Below are 23,955 nucleotides of genomic sequence, written 5' to 3'. Positions count from 1 at the left end.
TTTATGAGGATATTTTCATCATTATCATCATTGTCATTACGATATATTACATGATGTTACCCCGGGGAGGATTTTATGATTTTATGTTTTTTATGATTTTATGTTTTTTATGATTTTTTGAATTTTTATGAATTTTTATGATTTTTATGATTTTATGAGGATATTTTCATCATTATCATCATTATCATTACGAGATATTACATGATGTTACCCCGGGGAGGATTTTATGATTTTTTATGATTTTTTAAATCTTTATGATTTTTTGGATTTTTATGATTTTCTTTATGATTTTTATGATTTTATGAGGATATTTTCATCATTATCATTACGAGATATTACATGATGTTACCCCGGGGAGGAGAGGGAGGAGAGGGTGGAGAGGGTGGAGAGGGTGACGTCGGTGACGTCCTATCCTTGCCTCCGTGCGTCTGACGTCACCGGACGACGTCGGACGGGACTGTTTGTTCTGGATTTGGGTGGAGGAAGGTCTGCTGAGCGCTGACAACCGACTGAAGAAGGTAAAAAAACACCGTTTAACGCCTCTCTGTTGGATAACACCGGTATATCAAACGAAAGCGTAGAACCCCGGGTATCCGGTGAACCGGTTCCAGCGGGCACCGGGGGCGTATTTCTCTCGCTCTTGCTGTCAGTGTGTGTGCGCGTCCTCGGCCAGCCAGCGGAGCATGAGCTGTCTGTCTCCGCAGGCCTTCACACCGGCTCCGACTCTCCACATACAGCAGTTAATATAGCCTCTTTAAAGTGGCGCCAGTTGGTGTTATTGTGCACATTCTGCGTCGTATCGTGCTTCTCTCAATACTCGCGTTGAGGTCGTTGTGGTGGCGTCAGTGTGTACACGTTAGCTGCAGGTCGCTATCATGCTAAGCTAACCAGCTAGGCTGTTTGTTTGTAGCCCCGTAGGCCGTATTCGTGACGCAACTTTACGTGCTGTCGGCTGCGTAAGTTACGCAGAGATGGCGCAGGAGGCTCTTTTTTTTATTTCAAAATGACAGTATCCATAGTAACAGCAGAAAACATTAAAAACATTTACATAGAAAAGAAGCATAGCGAAAACATAAACAAAGAGCTGTGTCCAACATAAAAGGACAACAGAAATGAAACAAAACAAACATAAAATAATAATAAAAAACACACACACACACAATAAAAATAAATAAATAAGTAGATAATAATAAAAAAAGACCACGCGAGAGTATGACAATAATGTCACTTAAAAACATTAAGCATATTGCATAATTAATTGTTTTCATTTCTTTTCTTTTTTATGTGAGGAAGAAATTGTTGACAGATATAATTCCATTTCTTTCATAAATACAAAGAAATTAGGCTTTTTTTTTGTAAAGTTACACTTGTGAATGTGGAACTTCGCGAGAATTAAATTAAATTAATAAGAAAAAAATGCACTGCTGTCTTTGTCACTGTAATCATATCAGCCAAATATAATATTTCTATAGTATATTGAAGGAGGCTCATCATGTGAAGCTGCGACGTAACGTACGTCATGTTCGAGAATCTCCGTTGACGTGCTGGTCAGCTGTCAGTTGGCTGTCATGGCGGCGGGCTGACATGGAAGGTTAGCAAAGGCTGTTTGGCTGCAGAAGAAGTTGTTTTGGATTAAATTGTCTTTTGTTTTCACTGGTGGTGATATTACAAGTGATGTTATTTTTGACCCTCGGCTTCTGCAGCTCCCCTCCGGTAACGTGATACGCAATAGGAGCAAAATGGCTGATACATGTTGTAGAATAATTACTTTACGTGTCAAAGTCGCTTCACTGTCCAGACGTTTGGTCTGTTTATGCAAATTAGCTGCGACATGATATACTATTTGTGAACGTTATTGCATCGTGTCATGTTTTTAAAAGCCTCAAACATCAGTCATAGGTGGAAGAAGTATTCAGATCCTTTACTGCAGTAAAAGTAGTAATACCACAAAATGCTCCACTACAAGTTAAAGTCCTGCATTCACAACCTTTTTTCAATTCTATCTGATGTTTCTGGATTAATATTACTGCTGCATTAATGTGTATGTTGCATTTTAACTGCTAAATATCCTGTTGGTTAGTTTACTCTACAGCAATGCATCATGTTTGTGGCGTTGCTGTCCTGTGAACCACGTATCTCTAAAAAAGTCAGAAAGAAACAGCCTGTTTTCAGCTTTGTGATGATGCATTTTCCAGCTGATCCAAGAGGCTTTTTAAAGAGTTTATTTAGCTTCAGAAGGAGGGTTTCTCAACACATAAAAGAACACTTCATCCTTCAGTTTATCACAAACATTCAACATCAACACATCAGATAAATGTCGTGCAGGAAATAGTACAATATGTACCTCTGAGATGTTATGGAGTGGAAGTAAATGGAAATGCTCAAGTAAAGTACAAGTACCTTGAATTTGTACTGAAGTACGGTCTTTGACTAAATGTACTTAGTTACATTCCACAGTTTACTGATTAGTCAGAATTGATATTAATATTTATGATGCAGCTTTGTTGAATACTCAATTCACAGCGTTCTATGATCTGTTATTTCTGTATAACAGACCTTTGCTATGTATAACAGACTGTTCCTATGTATAACAGACCGTTGCTATGGACGCAGTTCTGATGTTGGACTCTGGTGGACCGTTTTTGTATCAAATTATTGATTTCTTAAGTAAGTAGCCGTGTAATAAGCGGGATAATGTACAGCTAACGGGTCATTGTTGTGGGAAAAAAAACCTTCAAGGTGATGCAAGACCCCTCCAGCTTGCTGTACATTATCCCTTACATAAATTAATGGTAAGGTAGATTGGCACCTCAGTTTTAAAAGAGCACAAATCACAATATTGGACATAGTGTATAAAGAAATTACTCTCCACAATCAACTCAAGATGCATGTTCTACATTCTTGTGGTATAGGTTAATGTCTGGAAGCTTGTTGACACCAACAGTTAGTTTGTTTTGGTTTCTTTCAGGAAAGAGACTGACCCCTAACATGATTCAGTTTTTGCTTTTTAGCACATTGTAATATGGACCTGTAGCAGAAGACGGGCATTTGTTTTACAATACTTTCATGCATTGTAAATATGTATTTAACTTACACAAATGTAATATGAAGATTTAGGTCTTTGGTGGAAGAAAGTCAGCAGTCATTAAGGGAGGAAAATGTCAGCTCAGGACAGACTAAAGACAGAGCTATAGTCTTTGTTTGTGCATGGACAGATTGTCTCTCACAGAAATTCCCAAAAAGGACATTTGAGCTTCAAACAGGCATCTAGATACTGTAAAGGGTTAAGGTCAGGGGGTCAGTGTTCATCCATAAAACCAAAGAAAGTATGTTGATAAGTGAAAGTCAATTGTTCGTTCCTTTGCAACATCAGCGCCCAGCAACAGAGCTGCGCTGCCGCCATTTTGGACTGAAAGCGACTACCAGACGCCAGTAAAACGTTTGCCTACAAAGTGCCGTACAAAAGTAAAACTAAATTATTTCTATTCTATTGTCATATCTAACATCTCTACTGAAACGGCTGTGTTGAACCATAAAAGTATTATATTTTGCTTATTTATGTTGAGTGTTGATAGAGCAGCTGCATAGTCTGGCACTGATTGATCCAAACTCCATTCAGAAAACAAGCATTTTAAAAGTTGTTTGCTTGTTGTCTTGTGGACAGACCTGACAAAGCATGAATTCAGTCTTTTTACAAATCAGAATCATTATGTAGTTATTTCAGCATCATTTTGATCTGTTTATTTGAATTAAATCACAGCAAAATCTGTTTATTTTGGCTTCATACTGCAGCAGCGACGTGTGGCTTACTAGATACAGTCAGTGCAATGGCACTGTATGTGAATACAGCTCGCCGCCGGGTGATGTTATGAACCCAGACACGAAGGCGTTTGGTTTTCTGACATATCTGGGACTTCCACAACATGTACAAAGCAGCAACAGTGGTTATTTCTTCCATGGTTGAAGGAAAAGTTGTTGGTATCTATGGAGACAAGCTCCTTCTCCTCTCCGGCTCGTCTAGAGCGAATTAACACAAATGATACCGGCAGTCCAACTTGCGCGAGTAAAATGAGGTGAACATTTGCTTGGTCTGAACACACAGTTAGTCTCAGTTAATCTGGACAGCTCCAGTTAGAGAGAGGTCATTTCCAGGAAAGCAGTCTTAATTGTCTCTAATTGACTGTTGGTGGATCCTTTTTAAACATGAACGAAATAGTTGCAGTCTCAAATGTACCGGTTAGAAAAAAGAGGTGCAGATGACATCAACATATTATGATGCAACTTTTGTGTGTGTATGGAAACAGCCTTTGTTCTTTGCCTGTATTATGGGCTCTGATATCAGCTGCTTACATCACGGCGTGGTCAGATGTTTACCTGGAAGTGTATTTCTGATGTTAGTTGGAAACAACCCCATCATTATTAATCAGGCGTGCCTTCTCTCTCTCTCTCTCTCTCTCTCTCTCTCTCATTCACTCACTCACTCACTCACTCACTCACTCACTCACTCACTCACTCACTCACTCACTCACTCACTCACTCACTCACTCTCACTCTCACTCAGGTGTGACACTTGGCCCTCTACTTATGTGTTGTGGTTTCCTTGCCCCCCCTCCCACAGCGTGTCGCTGACAAACCTCCAGTGTTACCGCAGGAAATCGCCTCCTCATCAACTGAGATATGATCACACAATTGGATTAGACCACAGCTGCATAGCAACAAACATGTAAGTCTGCAGAAAATGTATTGTCTCCTTAAATGGATAGTTGTGTTTTTTCTCAGTATGGTTGTACGAGGTCCTTCTCCATAGTCAGTGTATTACCTTCAGTAGATGGAGTTTGGAGAAGCAGACAGGAGTACCAGCAGGGGAGCAAAGCAATGTACTGCTGTGAACGGGAGCAGCAGCTAAACGCATTTTAGACACTTAAAAAAAATCCATATCAGTTTAAATGTACACTATATTTACAATATTAGTATAGCTGTCTGACGGCGAGGTAAAGCGGTGAAAATAAGGTCAAAGTTAACGCGATAATAACGTTGCTAATTTCTTTAACGCTACTTGTGATTTTTAGGTTGTAGCGGGCTTAGTTTAAAAGCTAGAATGAAGACTCTGGTGTCATATGAAACTAGAAAACCTAAAGAATCCAACCATGTCATACTAGGAGGAAGGAGGTTAAATAACGCTCCAAACTTGCGCTAAATTTTGGAGAGGAAAAACTGTCATGGCATTTTCAAAGGGGTCCCTTGACCTCTGACCTCAAGATATGTGAATGAAAATGGGTTCTCTGTATACGACACATTCACAATATGAGTCTCAATCAGGGTTTTTACAGCATGACCCCGGACCTTCCTAGGCGACGTCACGTCTTTGGCGTTTGTTGTCACACAACGCCGCACAACCTGGAAAGTAAAAGAAAACAAAAACGTTCTCACCAGCACCCGTGCTAATGCCTTATAGCTTAAGATCAAATAAAGACTGTTCACCTGCAGCCTTTCTGTCTCATCAGGTAGAAGTGGAAATGGAAAATGGAAACACATTACTTAAGCCATCAGTCAATATTTATTTGACACCTTTGTTACGTTGTAGTGTGTCTGGATTGGTCCATTTGTTCATGGAAACAGAGACTATGAGGATGTCGACTACATTAGAGCAGCTACAATACTAAATATATTAATTTATTTAAATTACATTCATTTCTGCGAAGTTATCTCCCTTACACATAGTCGATGCCATTGAAGCTGAAGATTTAAAGCAACATAGAGACAGTGGAGAGGGAAGGAAACTGGTTGATACTGGGTTGATGTGGTACTGGGCTGGTTTGTGATAACGAGGCTGACAGAGTTGAATCACAGTTGGCTTCACTAACAATCACTATAATCGTGAGTAATGGTGACAGCAGAGGCGACGGACGCTGATGATGCTTTTTGATGCGTTTTCTTCAAGAGAGTCGAGTGAGGAGTGTAATGGCCTGAGGGGGGTCCCCCCGGTCCCACCTGCCCCTGCCGGGTCCTATCTGCTCAAACTGTCTGCTCAGTCACTGCAACCCGCCGCTGCGATGGGAGACGGCCTGGAGGCTGGCAGCAGCCAGAACCCCCCCTCTGCCCCGCCGTCCCTCGCCTTCAACGCTCCACTCCCTGACACCTTGAACCCCTCCAGACCCAAACGACAGACCAACCAGCTGCAGGTATGCACATTTCTACACGTGGAACACGTTTTCTGGTCTTGTCTCTTTTGATTTGATTGATTTGTGTATGTTTTTTTGCTCTTTTTCAGTTCCTGCTCAAAGAGGTGTTGAAGACGCTGTGGAAGCACAACTTTGCATGGCCCTTCCAGGCTCCTGTAGATGCCATCAAACTCGGTTTACCTGTGAGTCACGGGTTTCTGTGGTTGTGTGTTGTGTGCTGCCATGTTCAGCTGACTGGACTTCTTCTGTGGTGTTGTAGCTCTCACTGCAAAAAGGAGAGACTACCTGGACCTGTAGTACCTGCTAGGGATGTCACGGGAACCGATACTTCGGTACCAAGTTGATGCCAAAATTCTGAAATTCGTGACTTTAATCGTTTTTCTACAGTACCGCAGGTACCATCAGGGCTCGAGACTAACAGTGTACCGGGTACGATAGAAAATGTGTTTGTGACAAACTAAACTCACTGTCAACGCGTCCAGGGGATGCACCCAGGGGATGCACCCAGGGTTTACGCTAGACCTTTATTTCGACAGCCAATATGGCCGTTAATATTCCAGATTCTAGCCATATAGTACAACTACAGTATATATGTTTTAAACATCCATATAACAGACTACATTTGACATATCTTGAAAATAATTATACCACCGCGACAACATAGTCAGGGGTATATAGTGCTCCGCAACTGTGATCTTTTCGACTTCAATTTCGTTTCCGGAGCAGATGATGATTTAGACTTTTCTTTTTTTTTTTTTTTAATGACTGATACCGATTAATCGATAATAATAAATAAAATACCAAAGTTACCCTTTAAAGGTGCCAGGCTACGGCGCCTCTAATGTGTGCTAAAGGTGACCGATGACGCGGCTGATATGAATGATGTATTTTGAACTGATGAAAGAGGACGAGAGAGCATAAACATAAATTGTGTCTTTATTTTCTCACATGATTTAATAGTGTCTACCTGCTCTCCTTCTCCCCTCAGGACTACTACAAGATCATCAAGATCCCGATGGACATGGGCACGATAAAGAAACGCCTAGAGAACAACTACTACTGGAATGCCCAGGAGTGCATCCAAGACTTCAACACCATGTTCACAAACTGCTACATCTACAACAAGGTCAGCCACGGGACTGCTGGGCACTTGTGACGACCCTGAACTCTAAGTTCAGGTGACAGATGATCCTACTGAAGGAAAGCATCTCAACGTGTGTGCTTGTGTGTTTGTGCGTTCAGCCTGGGGATGATATCGTCCTGATGGCCGAGGCCTTGGAAAAGGTCTTCCTCCACAAGATCACAGAGATGCCGCAGGAGGAGAAAGAGATCGCTGTGGTCGCCAAGGGACGCCGCGGGGGCAGACGGGAGCCAGGTACGAGTTCAGGATGTAATGAGGACTTCAACATGTCAGTAAAATACTGTTTTTGTCGGTGTTGCTTCCCTTCACTAGCAGAACAGGTTGTGACAAGTGAATGGTACTAACCTAACCAGCCAAGCTTGTATGTTCAGTTCTCATGCTGCCTGAACTGGTTTAGCCTCTTCATCAGCTGTACTGACAATCAAACACTGCGATCATTTTTATGCCTGTCGCCGGAATGGAGGTATTATGTTTTGGTAAAAGTGCTGGTCACAGTGACCTCACAAAACATGTTTTTGGCCACTCTCAAGGACAACTCAAGAATTTATATGCTAATTATGACAATTTCACAGAAATGTCTTAAGGCTGGCCCACACTAAAAGATATTTCAAATCTTACCAGATGTGTAAAATGTGAGAGAGCACAGACATAATGCCATTCAATTTAACAGTTTTGTTCCTAAAGTGTATGGAGAGCAACGATTTGGCCAAAACAGCAGCACACCACACACCGTATTTCTCCCGATTTATGGCAATTTTTTACACCTTCTTTTTTCCTTTTCATTATCTCAACCTGTTTCTGGCGCTGTACAGCGTGTATAAGCCCTACTGTTTCCACCCAGACGACAATAGAGCTACACCAAATGTCGTTTCCCGGCAGAGGAGAGCTGCTCGCGACACCGCAGCGCGGTTTGAGCTGCGTTCGCCGCACATCACAGCATCAACAAAGCCATCGTGGCATGGCTCAAGCCATTGGCATTAACAAGTTTCAGAGCACAGAAGTGCCGTTGTCACGTTGTGTCTGAAAGGACCTTCAGTGAGTGAGACGGAGAGAGAAATGGAGAGAACTAAGAGAAAGAAATACTCAAGCAGGGACAAAAAAGTGAATGAATGAATGAATGAATAAAAACTGATGAATGTTAGTTTATACCAGAGATTCACACAAATTCATGTCAGAGGGGCGAATTATTCTGTTTTCTTTCGTGAGAATTAAAAGTAAAATTATAATTAGGCCTATTTAACAAAAATGCTCTTTCAGTGTACTTATTATTTTTGCCATTTTCACTCTTTTAAAGTCTTTTCTGGGGGAGGAACCCCAAACCCCTTGCTCTGGTTTTGAAATCCTCCCTATTTTTGAGGTCTCAAAGTTGGAAAGTATGACTGATAATGAGAGTTCAGCAGGAAGAGACCGGTCATTGATTAATACCAGGCTGTACCAAAAAAAACAAAGGGTGCAAACTAATCATATGCTGGTGCTGCCAGTGAAAAAGTTAGTCTGGATCTGTATTGTTAAATCATTGTTGAACATTTCATAATGTTGTGTTTTCGTTCTTTATACCATCTTTGTGATCTTCTTGTGTTTATATTCTTCCTTCCAGGTCTGATCACCAAGTCGGATTCAGGCCAGGACTCCTCGTCCCCCTCCACCACCCCCAACACCCGGGGCTTCTCATCCCCTTCAACCACGCCGCAGACCCGTGCTGCACCCCCCCCTCTAGTCTTGTCCCAACCTCTGGCCCAGCTTCAGCCCCCACGCGTGCCTCCAACACCCACCTCCCACGCCCCCCATCTGGGACCCCCGTTCCCCCTCTCAACACCTGACGTCCTGGCCCAGGGCATGACCTCTGTTCCCCTTCCAGCCCCGACACACCCCGGCCTCCATCCCGTCCCGATGCTGCAGAGCTCCCCCGCCCTCATCAAGGTAAGGAGAAGTCAGCAGCCATTATTAATTCATAAATTAATTAAAAATAGTGTGTCAAAATTCTGACTTCGATTTGATACCCTGCCTAAATATCTCAATACCGATACGGAAACGATACCACGGCAAAAACCTAAAACATCAGGAAAAGTAATGTCACAATAGATGACAGAGCATGGAACCTAATTTTTTTTTATTATTAATTCAAATGTAATTAATATGTACAAATATATTCATAAAAAAGTTAATATTATAGTTGAATTTATTTTTTGATAATGCACACATATTTACATTTCATCTGTTTTCTTATTTCTATTTTTCTAAAATGGAACAACTGTAATATCCTCCCGTGATCAATAAAGTTTTTCTGATTCTGATTAAATAGCGTTTAATATGTTTTTTTTGTAAAACAGCGCCCCCGCTAGCGCATCATTAACAGTTCAGGTGGAGAGTGTGGTACTGCAGTGCAGAAGATGATGATAGGCTTCCAAAAGAGAAACCCACAAAACGATAATTAATTCAGATGAAGTTCTGTGAGAAGTTGATGAGAGAAAAAGCTGCTAAAATCAGGAAGACACCGCAGTGACTGTAGAAGGAGCTGTGTTGTGTCGGACTGGTGTTTGTGAAGAGAGAGAAGAGTCACTCTCACCGGACTGCTTTTCCTCTCCGTCCACACGTTACAGAGACACACGGTAAACTAATACTTGAACACATGCTCTTTGGTGGATTATGTGTTTGCTGAATAACAGGAGATGCTTGGACAGATTCAGAAAAGATGTTGAATCTAATGTTTTCAGTACATTTGATCGGTAAATAGAGCCGCGCTGTTATTTCCTTATTTTTTTGAAGGGAGTTCTGCTGATACAGACACCAGCTCAGAGCGAGACTGTGCAGCCGGCGAGAGAATCATGGCCTGGTTTAATCTTCTTTTCAACTTCACATGTTGACTACATCCTTCTGGTTATCACTACAGTTTCGTTTTTTGACCACCTGCTCCCACTGGATCTTGATTCTAATGGCGTCCTCTAAAGCAGAGCGCTTCACGCACACCCACGGCCCTGCGGTCGCACATCGACGCAACTCTCGGCTCGTATTAAAACACTGTAATTCTTAAAGTAACGGTATTCATAAAACGGGGTATCGTACCTTTTTTAATGGAAGGGCATGGCGATACTTTTCTAGTATCGGTACTCCGTGCAACACTAATCACAAGCTGATTTGTTGTCGTTTTCTAATTTCTGGTCTCTGGTGTTCCAACAGCAAAGGAAGAGCCAGAAGAGGAAAGCAGACACCACCACACCCACCGCCAACGACCAGCTCAGTGAAACATCTCCCGTCTCTGCTGAGACTAGGCCTCGGCGAGAGAGCAGTCGCCCATCTAAGACGCCCAAAAACGACACGTCGCAGCCGGACTCTCAGCATCACCTGGGAGGCGGTTTGGAGGCGGTGGCGGTGGCGGTGGCGGCGGCGGCGGCGGTGGCCGGGACGGCGGGGACGGTTACGCAGAAGCGCCAGGAGCAACTGCGTTTCTGCGCACGCCTCGTCAAAGAGATGCAGTCCAAGAAACACGTGGCTTACGCCTGGCCCTTTTACAAGCCCGTCGATGCAAAAGCTCTCAGCCTCCACGACTACCACGACATCATCAAGCACCCCATGGACCTCGGCAACATCAAGGTGATTTTATTAGGATTGGTTGACCAACGCGTGGCTGCCATCACAATACCTGGGCTTTAATACAGTAGTCAAAATGATGCTTTTGATATAATACATGTAAATGAAATGCCTTTCTCTACAAAACTTGTTTCTCCTAAAAGGCGGGTCCATTATTTATTTATTTTTAGTTTCATACTTTAGTCAATATTTGCTTTTATAGATACAGTTTAGTTGGTCGAAAGAATTATTCAGGTTGCTCTCCTTTCCTTCAGCAACACGTAGCTTTTTTATAGAGTTTGTATCGGTGTTGATCACGGAGGTGTATCTGTCTGTCTCCTTCAGAGAAAGCTGGACAGCCGGCAGTACAGAGACGCTCAAGAGTTCGCAGCAGACGTCCGGTTGATGTTCTCCAACTGCTACAAGTACAATCCCCCAGACCACGATGTGGTCGGCATGGCGCGCAAATTACAGGTAATCAACATGTCAAAGCACTCCATAATAAATATTGTATACACTATATGAACAGGGCCCCTCTTTCTCCCACTCTCTGTGCATCGTATTTTTTTAGGGCTGTAACAACATGTGAATAAGAGAGTACTGGCAATTATTTTTTTCCACTTCAAGCACTGGCGCTCACTATAATGTGACAGCGTACGGGTAAAAGTTTCTGGGCGGAACTCGAGTTTTTGAACTTTGGTTCCGCATCAGTTCTACATACCATGTATTCTGCGTGCAGGTGTGTGCACCGGACCATGACTGTTCAGCACGAATACATGAACCGTTACAGCCCTATTATATATGTATTACTAAGTAGTCTGTGTTTATATGATTAAACACAATTTTATTTAGGAAAATGCATCATTTCAGCACAAATAATAAAATGATAAAGGCCTTAAAACTGGGTTAATATAATGATAATCTCTATAAACCGATATCTGCACATGAATGCAGAATCTGTAACAACATGACCAGATTTTGGTATCGGAAACGTTCTAGTTTCCGTTTGTAGTCCGAGTAATATTGACCAATCACGTTCAGGCAGGCTTTGATTGAATGCAAGAGGCAGAACGCATTGGCGGAAATGCAACCTGGGAACCCAGCGGCTATCATCTGACAATGATTTAGGTTTTTATTAGCTCAAAAATAAACTGTTAGCCTAGTGTAAAGTGGCTACTTGTGAAATAATCTGGTCGCACACGTCGTCTCTCAACTCCAGCTCACATCTCAAGTTGCTAATCGGACTGTAAACAATGACCGGTGCACAGAAGAGGAAGTCTCGGCCCGGATATCTGCTAAATATATCGGATAAACATATGGATGTAATGTTCAGGTTTAAATGGTTGGCTGTTGTATCTGTTGCTTTGTGATTCAAGTAGAGTTCACAGTTTCTCCTGCCGTCCTCCATCCTAACAGGACGTGTTTGAGATGCGTTTTGCCAAAATGCCTGATGAGCCAGAGGAGCCTGCCCCTGTTCCCACCCCGTCATCGGCCCTCCACCCTGCCCCCTCCACTCGACAAGCCCCGCCTCCTCCTGTCGTCTCGGAAGACGACAGCTCCAGTTCCTCCGAATCGGAGTCCTCGGGAGGAGACTCAGAGCACGAAAGGCAACATCGATTGGCTGAGTTACAGGAACAGGTTAGAGGATGGAAAATGAAGGGGGAGGGAGGCTTATGAGACACAACAGGTGGGTGGGCCACGCAGAACAGCTTTACCGAACGTGGGTGAATGCTGAGACACGGAGAAGCAAATGTGCAGGATGCCGTCTTTTCGTCTCTTAAGACCACCGCTTTGTGTGTGTTTGTGTCCTCTAGCTTAAAGCTGTCCATGAACAGCTGGCAGCTCTCTCCCAGCCCCCAGCCAGCAAGCCCAAGAAGAAAGAGAGGGAGAGGGAGAAGGAGAAGAAGGAGAAGGAGAAGGAGAAGGAAAAGGAGAAAGAGAAGGAGAGGGAGAGGGAGAAGGAGAAGGAGAAGAAGAAAGAAAAGCACAAGAAGAAGATGGGAGCAGAGGAAGCTGTCGAGGCCCCGCCCCTTGTGATGCTTCAGACCTCTAAGAAAAACAAGAGCAGCAAGGAGCCAATCATTGTGAAGAAGGAAAGGAAAAAGACCGGGTAGGTGTAACAGCATGACGGCGTATTAGGGCTATTGTTGGTAAAAAATAATATACTGTATACATATATACAATATATATATATATATATATTAGGGGGATATTTAGGGGGATGTGGGGTAATATTCAGAGAAAATTAAATTAAATTAAATTAATATTGTACATTTACAAGAAAAAAATAGAATATTCTCTTAAAGTAAAGTCGTAAATTTCAAGAAAAAAATAAAATATTCTCTGAGATTAAAGTTGTAAATTTACAGAAAAATATTGAATATTCTCAGATTAAAGTCGTAAATTTACGAGAATAAAAGTAGAATATTCTCTGAGATTAAAGTCGCAAATTTATGAGAAAAGAAAAACTAAAAAAAAAAAAATTTGTCAAAGAACCACATTGCTTCACAAGGTTGGATGAACCTCATCACACCGCTGACGCGACTACTTGACGTGTATTATGCCTGAAGTAGATGACCTCATCAAATTATACTTTGTAATCCGAATTATCAATAAGGAAATACTGTTGATTTTATCCCATCAGCATCCGGACTCTGAAGAGACACTGAAGAGTGAATTGGTCCGATTCAGAAGAAAATGACATGCTGATATGAGTTTTTTTCTCGTAAATTTACTGCTTTACTCTCTCCACCGGCTCCATAATTGTTTATTTTTTTTCCTACAACGTGTCATCGTATTACAGAGATAAGTGATGTTATTGTAGCTGTGTTAATATCTGGAACTAATCTAATCATTTGTCAATCACAGTAAGAAAGAAGGAGTTAAAAACAGTCGCCCAGTCGTGCTCCCTCAGCCGGGGCCGACCCCTCTCGTCCCTTCGGCCTCTCTTGAAGCAGAAGATGAAATGGGTATGTACATGACAGATGTTTTGAGCCTGATTCTTTGTTTCAAAGTGTTGTGTGTCGTATCACCCTGCTATAAATGTGCTGTCCTCCCCAGATGTGTTTGGGGGCGTGTCCACCGACAGGGGCAAGCCGATGTCGTATGAGGAGAAGCGCCAGCTGAGCCTGGACATCAACAAGTTGCCCGGTGACAAACTGGGCCGCGTCGTGCACATAATCCAAACGCGTGAGCCTTCGCTAAAGAACTCCAACCCGGACGAGATCGAGATCGACTTTGAGACGCTGAAGCCCTCCACGCTGAGAGAGCTGGAGAAATACGTCTCCAGCTGCCTCAAGAAGAAGAAAAAGCCGTCAGGTAGGCGGTTTGTACGATACACTTCTTTTAAAGGATTCTCATGAGAACCAGCCAAAATCAAAAATAAATAAATTGACAAAAATAATATTAAAAATAAATGTAGGCATTAATTGTTTAAATTTGAAATAAATAGATGTTTAATTAGCTTCTTTATTTATTTACTTTTATATTAATTCTATTCACTCTTCTGTTTAATTTTCCCTTTATTTGTTTATTTATTTATTTTTATAACATTTTAGATGTATTTATTTTTGCATTTATTTTTAAATGTATCTGCATTATTTTCCCTTTGCAATTTCTCCCTATTTATTTCCCCAAATCTATTTATTTCTGTTTTCTTTTCTTAATACATTTCTGCTTCATTATACAAATGAGGTGGCTGTCATAAATAAGGAAGCTAATTAAAACAGAAAAATCAATTTATATCACATTTTATCAAATAATGAATGCCTACATTTATTTTTAATATCATTGTTGGTACATGTAATGGCATATTTATTTATTTATTTGAGCCATTTATTTATTCATTAATTTATTTTTTCCTCCATTACTTTTGGGATTCCAACATCTGAGTCATAACACTTTCACATGAAAGTCTTCTTGTACCACTTGTAATTAAATGCTGGTTAACCGTTGGGCAGTGAGACTACATGCTGTATAAAGACTAGAGAATCCTGTTTTACAGCTTCTAGACAACACAGGAATGACTGCTTGTCTGTCAACAAAACAAAAACAACCCTCACAGATCACGTTAAAGGAACAGTTGTGGTGTTTTCTAGTGGGGTTGTATGAGGATTGGTTTGGAGAAACAGGTGACTTTGGTGAATCCAAACTAACCAAAGTCACACATTAACACAACGATGGAGCTCATCATACACCCCCACTTTAAACAATCAGATCTATACGATGATTAGGGGTGGTCATGTTATAAAGACATGCTGTCATCAGTGTTGGAAATCAACTTTTTTGTCCACCTGCCACTCAATAGATTACCATTGTTTTTTTGGCTGGTGAATGAAGCAAATCTAGCAGCCACTTGCATATTTTACCAGCGTGTGGCTGGTGCTAATTTCCAACCCTGGCTGTCATTAAATATAATTCAGAGCTGGGCAATCTATTTAATATTATTTTTTATTGACTTTTAGTGGAATCATATCGTCATAAGTGATTTGAAGAAAATCCGTAGTTTCAGTTTTATGTAATTTAGCATCTGTTTGCTATATTACGATATATATACAGTATAAACACACATATATGATGTTGATTGAAAAACTGTTAAAGGAATAGTTTGACATTTTGTGAAATATGCTTATTTGCTTTCTCATGGAGAGTTAGATTTGTATTACTCTCATATCTGCCCTTGCTGCAATAAGAGTGTTTCTGAAAATGTCCAACTTTTGCTTCAGTATCATTATTATAAATTCCTCCATGTATCACAACCCCACTAACAAACCGTCACTGTAAAAGAGTGTCTCTCTCTGCAGAGGAATCACTGTTTGTTTTTCTTCTCGCTGGCTAGAGGTGAGACGGCAGCTGTCTGTTTTCTGAATGTTGTGTGTTTTGTTGCAGCAGAGAAGCCTCTGGAAATGACTAATGTGACGAAGATGAAGACCGGATCTTCATCTTCAGGCAGCAGCGACTCCTCTGACAGTGAAGACTCTGAGAATGGTAACATACACACTTAGTGCTGCACCGTGTACCGACACTAGAACAGTATTGCAGTACCCCGGTGTTAAAAAACGGTACGATACCGCTTTTTATTAGTACCGTTACTTTAAGAATGACAGTGTTTTAATAAGAGCTGCGTTTATGAGTTCAGAGAATCTCAAATTAAACCAAAATCCATATTATGTTCCGTCACTGCATCGATGCAGAATCATTCATGTCTGCATTGTGATGCATCTTAGGGCGTTTTCATATTAGGTACGATTGATCCTCACCATGCCCGAGTACGATTGCCCCCCCCCCTCTCCGCTCAGCTTTCACATTAGTAAAGTTGTTCCGTACCCGAGTACACTTCATCATCATCCACGTGTATTTGTTTATGTTGAGATCAGCTGTTCTAGTGGTGGAGTATCGTAAAACACTTCATTCAAACTTGACAGAAACAAAATAAAACTCACCAAAACCGTCGTCGTTACTCTTTCAAACAATCACCAACTCTGGTTTGGCCTAAATAAACTCTTATTTCGCAGTTTGATGTGAAAATATGTCGGCTCTGCACGTTCTTTCCCCCCGTTGTCTCTCTCTCTCTCTGCCCGCTGAGCGGCTCTCATACTTCGGAGGCAGACCATTAAACTAGCTAAATAAAATAACAAACATCGCCCGACCCCATCGTCTACTATTGTTTATATTTTAAGGACCCTCTTGCCTGCCTTCCTGCTTTATCACCTAGGCTACGGCCGTACAGTTCAGAGGATGAGATCGGCGCATCCTGCGTGCAGATACAGACATAGATATGAAACAGTTTTATATGTAAACAGATTTCGGAGGAGAAGGATACTCGCAGACTGCTAACGTTACTCGCGTTAAATAGCAGTCCACTTCCGTATTTTGGTACAGTTGGCTGGTCCCTGATGCGAAAGCACCCTTACAATCAATACATTTCCACACCTCTAATCGTGACAACACTAGCTACACACACAACGTTGTCAGCATATCTTATTTTGATATTTCATAACCCTTCTGTCTACCAGGGCTGGTCCCCAAGCTGCAGAAGAAGATCTCGACTATCAAAGACACCAAGAGGCTGCCCCACCTGTCCCTAAGCACCGCAGCGGCTCCAGTCGCTCCTCAGCCTCAGCCTCAGCCTCAGCCACAGCCACAGCCTCAGCCTCAGCCTCAGCCTCAGCCTCAGCCTCAGCCTCAGCCTCAGCCTCAGCCTCAGCCTCCGCCTCAGCCTCCGCCTCAGCCTCAGCCTCCGCCCCCGACTCAGCCTCCAGTGGTCCAGTCCAAACCTCCCCCTGTCCAGTCTCTGGACTCCTCACAGCTGATGGGCTCTGGATTTGATCCCCTGGCTCAGTTCATGAACCCTCACCTGACGCGGTCCAACAGCGAGCCCAATCCGACCATTACTACTGCCGGTGCCCCCGCCGCGCCTGGCCTCCTCAACGCTAACGCACCCACTGTCCAGACGCCCGCTGAGACGCACCCGTTCCTAAACCAGCACCCCATCATACCTTCACCCGGTGGGTACTCTTCAGGAACACGTTGCATCTGTGAAGTTAGTGTTAGAGATGGCCATCTAAATGTTATGATTGTTACCCTGTCAAAATACACGCACTACGCAAGTAAGTACAGAGTACAGAGATCTGAATTGAGATACAGCACGTCTATTTTAAGACAAAGTTGTAGCAATAGGTTTCTTATTTTTAATATCGTCTTCTGTTCTCTTCCCATCCCTCTCTTCTTTTTCTTCTTCTTCTTCTTCTTCTTCTTCGCAGCGATCCACAACGCTCTTCCCCAGCAACCATCAAGACCGAGCCACCGAGCAGCGCCACTTCCTCCCAAACCCTCGCAGCCTCCCCCGTCCTCGCTCCCCTCCCTGCCTCCATCCTCCTCTCCCCAGCTTCAGCCCTCGCTTCCACCCACTCTCCCCCAGCCCGTCCCTCGCCCCCGCGTCCCTTCACCCCCATCGCATGGCATCCTGGGTACCCTCTCGGCGCAACCTCCCCAGGCCCTGCTGGAAGATGACGACGAGCTGACGCTCACCAGTTCTCAAACCCCGCCCCTCAGCCAGGTTCACACCTTCTTGCAGTCGCTCCAGACACGGCCCACAGCGCAGCCGCAGCCGCTCCCGCTGCACACGCATTCGCCTGCGCGGGGCGTCCCTCAGCTGATGCCGTCGATGCACACACACGCTGTGACAACATCCACCCCCGCCCTGGCGCAGAGACAAAGTTCAGGCCACGCGCACATGCGCCAGCCGTTCCCTCATACACATCTGTCGACGTCCCAGCAGCAGAAGGGTGTGGCCCTGCTGCAGAAGGTCCAACAGATGCAGCAACAACACCAACTACAGCCGTCGCCACGCAGCAAAGCAGAGCCTTTCTCAACAGGTAACATATTTATACGAGGGCTGTCAGTCGATTAAAATATTTAATTAATCACACATTTTGTATCTGTTCAAAATGTGCTTAAAGGGAGATTTGTCAAGTATTTAATAATCTTATCAACATGGGAGTGGGCAAATATGCTGCGTTATGCAAATGTGTGTATATATTTATATATTGGTAATCAGTTAACAACACAAAACAATGACAAATATTGTCCAGAAACCCTCACAGGTACTGCATTTAGCATAAAAAATATGCTCAAATCAGAACATGGCAAACTGCAGCCCAACAGGCAACAACAGCTGTCAAAAAAATAAATAAATGACTAAATAAATAAATAAAAATGTCATTAAATGCAGCAAAAATGTAATTTCCTTCTTTATTTATATATATATATATATATATATATATATATATATCTGTGTATTAATTCCCTAATTTATTTACTCTTCTGTTTAATTTGCCCTTTTATTTATTTATGTTTTCATTTTTATTCAACTTTAAGTGTATTTATTTATTTATATTTAAAAAAATAAGGGACAAATAATTAAAGAAGCAAATTAAAACATTAAAACATTTTAAAATTTTTTTTAAATATAACTTTTGCTATATTTAATGACATTTATTTATTTAGCAAGTAATTTATTTATTTATCCATTTATTTTTGGTAGGTTCCATCTTCTATAAATGGCACCACTGCACTCTGAAACACATTATTTCTAATGGCTTGCGCCACGCCCCGAAGGATTTTCACTGCGTCGAGCAAAGCCCGACTTCGGGCACTTGTGCGCTGAACCCAGCGTTGTGTCGCGAGCAGCTCTCCTCCGCCAGGAAATTACATTAGTTGTATCACTATTGTTGTCCGGGTGGAAACAGTAGAGCTTATAGACGCTGTACAGCACCAGAAACAGGTTGAGATAACGAAAAGGAAAAAAGTTGTGAACATTTGTCATAAATCATGAGGAAAAACGGGAGATTTGTAAGGACAATTGAGGGTTGGCAAGTGTTTACGTATAGTTTTTTATTCAAAGCTTGTTTTTATTTACAGGCTTGGGAACCACTAGACACATAGATATTGTAGATGTCGCTGCACATTTAGTTCCATTGTGCATTGAATTAAATGGAGGAATGTGCTTTTGTTTTCTAGGTTGCCTGCGTGAGAGCCCTCCTCCCCTGATGATGCATTCTCCTCAGATGCCTCCGTTCCAGCCGATGGGACAGCACTCGCCCTCACAGACCAAGAAACATGTGAGACACACATATTTCTAGCTAAACAAAACCTGCTGAGCCTCGTTAGAGACACGACTGCTATAAGAAAAAGTCATCTATTTGAATGTCTCCTTGTATATAAACGTACTGTGTGTGTGTGTGTGTGTGTCTCCCATAGGAGCAGAGGTCCAACCCGGTGGTGGTCAAAGAAGAGAAGCTTTCCCAGTCACCAGTTCTGCCCCCGTCGCCCTTCAGCCCCGCCACGCGTCAAGACGTACACAAACACGACAACAAACACAGTGAGTACAAGAGTCGGTTTATAACCAATAAGGATGTGACGGTGAGGACATTTTCCCACCGGTTAATAAACTTGTGACAACACCGGTGTTGCCGATTACAGCGGACATTTTACAAGAAAAGACGGCGCTCAATATGTGTAGCGCGCTTACTTTGATCTTTACCGTCGGGTGGCGGTGTGTCTAGCCTCTCTGGTAGAGCGTTCGCTGTGAGGCTGCGCACACCGGCTGTGACCTCTCCGTCGTCCTCGCAGCGATTACCTCATTAACATTATGGTTCCCTTATAGCATTGGGTTTAGATTTGAAATATTGCCAAATGGGCACTTTTGCTTTTCGCTTCGACACCAAATCCTCCGCCATCGTCTTGTCTGTCAACTCTCTCCTTCCGTGTTTGTGAAATATGACTCCTGTTACTCTGTGCTGAGACTCTGTATGGAGCAGACACATTCACTTTCAGTTTGTAGCTTCCGTCGCCTGACTATGCGTTAAAGGTCCCATATCGTCCTCATCATCAGGTTCATACTTGTATTTTGTGTTTCTACTAGAACGTGTTTACATGCTGTAATGTTCAAAAACACTTTATTTTCCTCATACTGTCTGCCTGAATATACCTGTATTCACCCTCTGTCTGAAACGCTCCGTTTTAGTGCATTTCAACGGAATTGCGTTGCTAAGCAACAGTTTGGGTCCTTGTTTACTTCCTGTCAGCTGATGTTATTTGCATACACTGCAACAAGGAAATAAACTGGGACACATTTAGAATGTTTACGTTTAAATCCATGCAATGGTCTAAATATTTTGTATTTGTGACATCACAAATGGACAGAAATCCTGACGGCTTGTTTCAAACGCACAATTTCTGAATACGGGCTGTGTGTATTCCTCTGTATATTGAGCACTTTGATACTTAAACAGTATTTATATATCACTTAAACCTGCTTTATAATATAAATGACATGAAATCTCACTTTTTACAATATTGGATCTTTAAGAACATGCCGCTGATACACCAAAGTGAACAATATGGGTTTTATTTCTATAAAAAAAAGCAAAACAACGGTGAGGGCGGTGGGTACCTAATGTAATCGTGTACGCCCGACCACCGTGTAACACCGACTACCGAGGCAAGCCCATAATCCATCATATCTAAAGCTGAAGAAGGTCACGTTTAGCCTTCAACAGAGCCGAGCCAAGCCAACGTGTATTTAAAGGGGCTCATGTGTGTATAGTTAATCCCCGTTAATGTCTCCCTCAGGAATAGACCTTAAGCTGTTGGACAGCACTCGCCCCGCTCCTCGCCTCCCAGACTCCCCAGCACCACCTTACTCCCAGCAGGACAACAAAATCAAGCAAGAGCCCAAAACTCCCATCGCTCCCAAGAAGACACAGGTGAGTCCCATCACAACTACTCCAGCCGTCTGGTTTCCCCTCCTTCCATCCAACTCTGACTCCTTCTCCCATCTCCTCCCAGGATGTGAAGGTAAAGAACATCGGCTCCTGGGCCAGCCTGGCTCAGAGGTCCCAGTCCACACCGGCCTCCTCCGTGCGCTCCTCCAGCGACAGCTTCGAACAGTTCAGACGGGTCGCCAGGGAGAAGGAGGAGAGAGAGAGGCAGCTGAAAGCTCAGGCTGAACAGGCCAGGAGGGAGCAGGAGAAGCTACGGTAAGTGGGACGACAACACCAACAACTGTAACCATGTTGTAACTTGATGATGACGTTTTAACACAAATTAGTTTTAACGCAACTTGCAATTTTTAGGTTGTAGCGGGATCTAAAGCTAGTAAAGATACGATCCATATCCATTGGTACCAACCATGTCATACAAGCTCATCATGAAGGAGGTTCAATAACGTTCCAAACTTAGGAAAAACTGGCATGCCGCCATCTTATTAAATTTTTTTTTTTAATTTAGTAACCGTGACGATGAAGACACCGTGGAGCCGCCTCGCCGAGCACAAGACGATGCCCGCCGTCGCCAGGAGCAACAGTCACCGCTTGCTCCCACACCTCCAGCTTCCACCCCGCCCACCCTCTCCCCACAGGCCCCGCCCCCTCCGCCACAGGCCACGCCCCCGCCCTCCTCAGCTGCTCTTGACCAGAGGGAGATTGCACGCCGCCGCGAGCAGGAGAGGCGCCGGAGAGAGGCGGTACGAAAACAACTGATTCTTAACTTTTAACGATGATCTTTAAAGGGATATTTTGGTGGTGTTTCTCACTGTTATTCAGAGCAACGGTCTGCTATACATAGCAACGGTCTGTTATACAAAGCAACGGTCTGCTGTGCATAGCAACGGTCTGCTCTGCATAGCAACGGTCTGTTGTGCATAGCAACGGTCTGCTGTGCATAGCAACAGTCTGCTGTGCATAGCAATGGTCTGCTGCGCATAGCAACCGTCCGCTTTGCATAGCAACCGTCTGTTGTGCATAGCAACAGCTTGTTATACATAGCAACGGTCTGCTGTGCATAGCAACGGCCTGTTGTGCATAGCAACGGCCTGTTGTGCATAGCAACAGCCTGTTATACATAGCAACAGATTGTTATACGTAGCAATGGTCTGTTATGCATAGCAACAGTCTGCTATACATAGCAACGGTCTGTTGTACATAGCTACGGTCTGTTATACATAGCAACGGTCCATAGCAATGGTCTGATATACATAGCAACGGTCTGTTGTACATAGCAACAGTCTGTTATAAAGAAATAGCAGACCATGGAATGCCGACATTGACCAATCAGAATCGAGTATTCAACAAAGCCGTGTAATAATTAACAACAATACACTGACTATGGATCAGTACCTCATACAGCCCCACTTCAAACAATCCAAACTCTCCCTTTAATGCTTCTCGTTCTCTCTCCTCTGCAGATGGCCGACACCATTGACATCAACTTCCAGAGCGACCTGATGGCCATTTTTGAGGAGAATCTGTTCTGAGAGGGAAAAGCAGACGATGGGAGAGAGAGAAGGACCTATAGACACACAACATTACAAACATGCATATAAACCTGAATGCTCTGATCCACATGGTCGCTGCTCACACACACACACACACACACACACACACACACACACACACACACACACACACACACACACACACACACACACACACACACACAGACTGGATAGTAACTGTCCCTTTCTCTCACTAGTTGAAACAGCTGGCTTGTGTCATGTGACTGAGAGGGGGGAAGTGAAATAAGCAGCCCTCGTTTTCCTCCAACCTCAGATACGTTTTGGTGTCTGTCGATTGGAAAACGGACAGCGAAATAATGAGATCGTCGGCTCCCTCGAGGATAACGAGAAAGGCAGAGCGAGAAAAGGAGGGGACAGAACTTTTACATAAAAAGATAATAGCGGTGAAGAGGATTTAATTTAAGAAATGAACCTTATTCTCTGATGTCTGAGAGAAGAGAAGAGGGTGAACAAATTACAAACAGACAGATCACTTAGTTTTTTTCTCTCCCCTAATCTTTTTGATTTTAAAGGGACAGTTCACCCCAAAATCAAAACTACAGATTCCTCTTCTTACCAGTAGTGTTATTCATCAGGCTAGATTGTTTTGGTGTGATTTGCAGAGTGTTGGAGATATCGGCCGTCTCTCCAATATAATGGAACTAGATAGCACTCAGCAAAAAATACATTTGTAAAACTCAACAGCAACGTCTCTTTCCAGAAATCATGAGAGCAGTTTCATGTAGGAACTATTTTCTTCCTGCTGAACTACATTGCACCAACTTGTATCACAGCGCAAAAGGAAGCATACATCTACTCATGGACGCTGCACCCGATTTGACTGTAATCAGACCATTTAATAGGCGTTATCGGTCGGTATAAGCACCATAGATGTGGGTCAGTAAGGGCCTACTACACCTACTACGTTGTAAAAAGTAAAAGCGAAACTTAAAAGCAACACGTAAAACTGAATGAAACATTTAGGCAACAAAAACAGTTAAGTTCAAGGAAAAACGCCCCGTTTTGGCTTAAAAGAGCTACGTTTCGAAAGTGAAATTTAACGCTTGTGCACACAAAGACAACAGCACGTTGTTGGTTTCACATGGGATGCGTGAAAACCCCTGTGTTTTGTGTCCCATCCATCGCCCATGACCTCCATCCCATATGGAGTGTCTAAATTACAGCACCTGACTTCCACTTCTGCTCCTGTCATAATTATTACGGTCGCT

General features: G+C 43.0%; 1 protein-coding gene and 1 long non-coding RNA gene across 6 annotated transcripts; one reads left to right on the top strand and one right to left on the bottom strand.

The window, feature by feature from the left end:
* Window positions 1–381: 381 nt before the first annotated feature.
* Window positions 382–22,893, top strand: LOC141764986 (bromodomain-containing protein 4-like). Of its 5 annotated transcripts, none has more exons than XM_074630746.1 (22): window positions 382–518; window positions 4,619–4,723; window positions 5,942–6,182; window positions 6,272–6,364; window positions 7,171–7,308; window positions 7,425–7,557; window positions 8,921–9,243; window positions 10,501–10,914; window positions 11,236–11,364; window positions 12,307–12,528; window positions 12,705–13,000; window positions 13,759–13,859; window positions 13,951–14,208; window positions 15,781–15,876; window positions 16,905–17,396; window positions 17,652–18,266; window positions 19,411–19,511; window positions 19,651–19,771; window positions 21,025–21,158; window positions 21,241–21,431; window positions 21,682–21,916; window positions 22,637–22,893. In XM_074630746.1, exons 3-22 carry the CDS (start codon window positions 6,054–6,056, stop codon window positions 22,703–22,705), a joined length of 4,290 nt encoding a protein of 1,429 aa, XP_074486847.1. In that variant the 5' UTR covers window positions 382–518; window positions 4,619–4,723; window positions 5,942–6,053; the 3' UTR covers window positions 22,706–22,893. The 5 variants fall into 5 exon arrangements, with proteins under 5 accessions (XP_074486847.1, XP_074486844.1, XP_074486845.1 ...); XM_074630743.1 differs by having other exon boundaries at window positions 15,778–15,876; XM_074630744.1 differs by lacking the exon at window positions 382–518 and adding an exon at window positions 1,559–1,713 and having other exon boundaries at window positions 15,778–15,876.
* LOC141765000 (uncharacterized) lies at window positions 22,726–23,400 on the bottom strand. Its single transcript, XR_012593343.1, has 2 exons — window positions 22,832–23,400; window positions 22,726–22,801 (listed from the first exon to the last, which is right to left on the bottom strand). It is a non-coding gene; the product is annotated as an uncharacterized LOC141765000 (long non-coding RNA).
* Window positions 23,401–23,955: the final 555 nt, after the last annotated feature.

Source organism: Sebastes fasciatus, chromosome 3, assembly GCF_043250625.1.
Source record: "Sebastes fasciatus isolate fSebFas1 chromosome 3, fSebFas1.pri, whole genome shotgun sequence".
NCBI classification, from domain to species: domain Eukaryota; kingdom Metazoa; phylum Chordata; class Actinopteri; order Perciformes; family Sebastidae; genus Sebastes; species Sebastes fasciatus.
The sequence above is the reverse complement of the archived record's forward strand: the minus strand, read 5'-3'. Positions and strand labels throughout refer to the sequence as shown.

What these genes read in the sequence shown, in the direction of transcription:
- LOC141764986 (XM_074630743.1), top strand. Translation starts at nt 6,054, where the DNA reads ATGGGAGACGGCCTGGAGGCTGGCAGCAGCCAGAACCCCCCCTCTGCC. An exon ending in CAGTGAAGACTCTGAGAATG is followed by an intron (nt 15,877 to 16,904) that starts GTAACATACACA and finishes TCTGTCTACCAG; the next exon opens with GGCTGGTCCCCAAGCTGCAG. An exon ending in AGCAGAGCCTTTCTCAACAG is followed by an intron (nt 18,267 to 19,410) that starts GTAACATATTTA and finishes TTTGTTTTCTAG; the next exon opens with GTTGCCTGCGTGAGAGCCCT.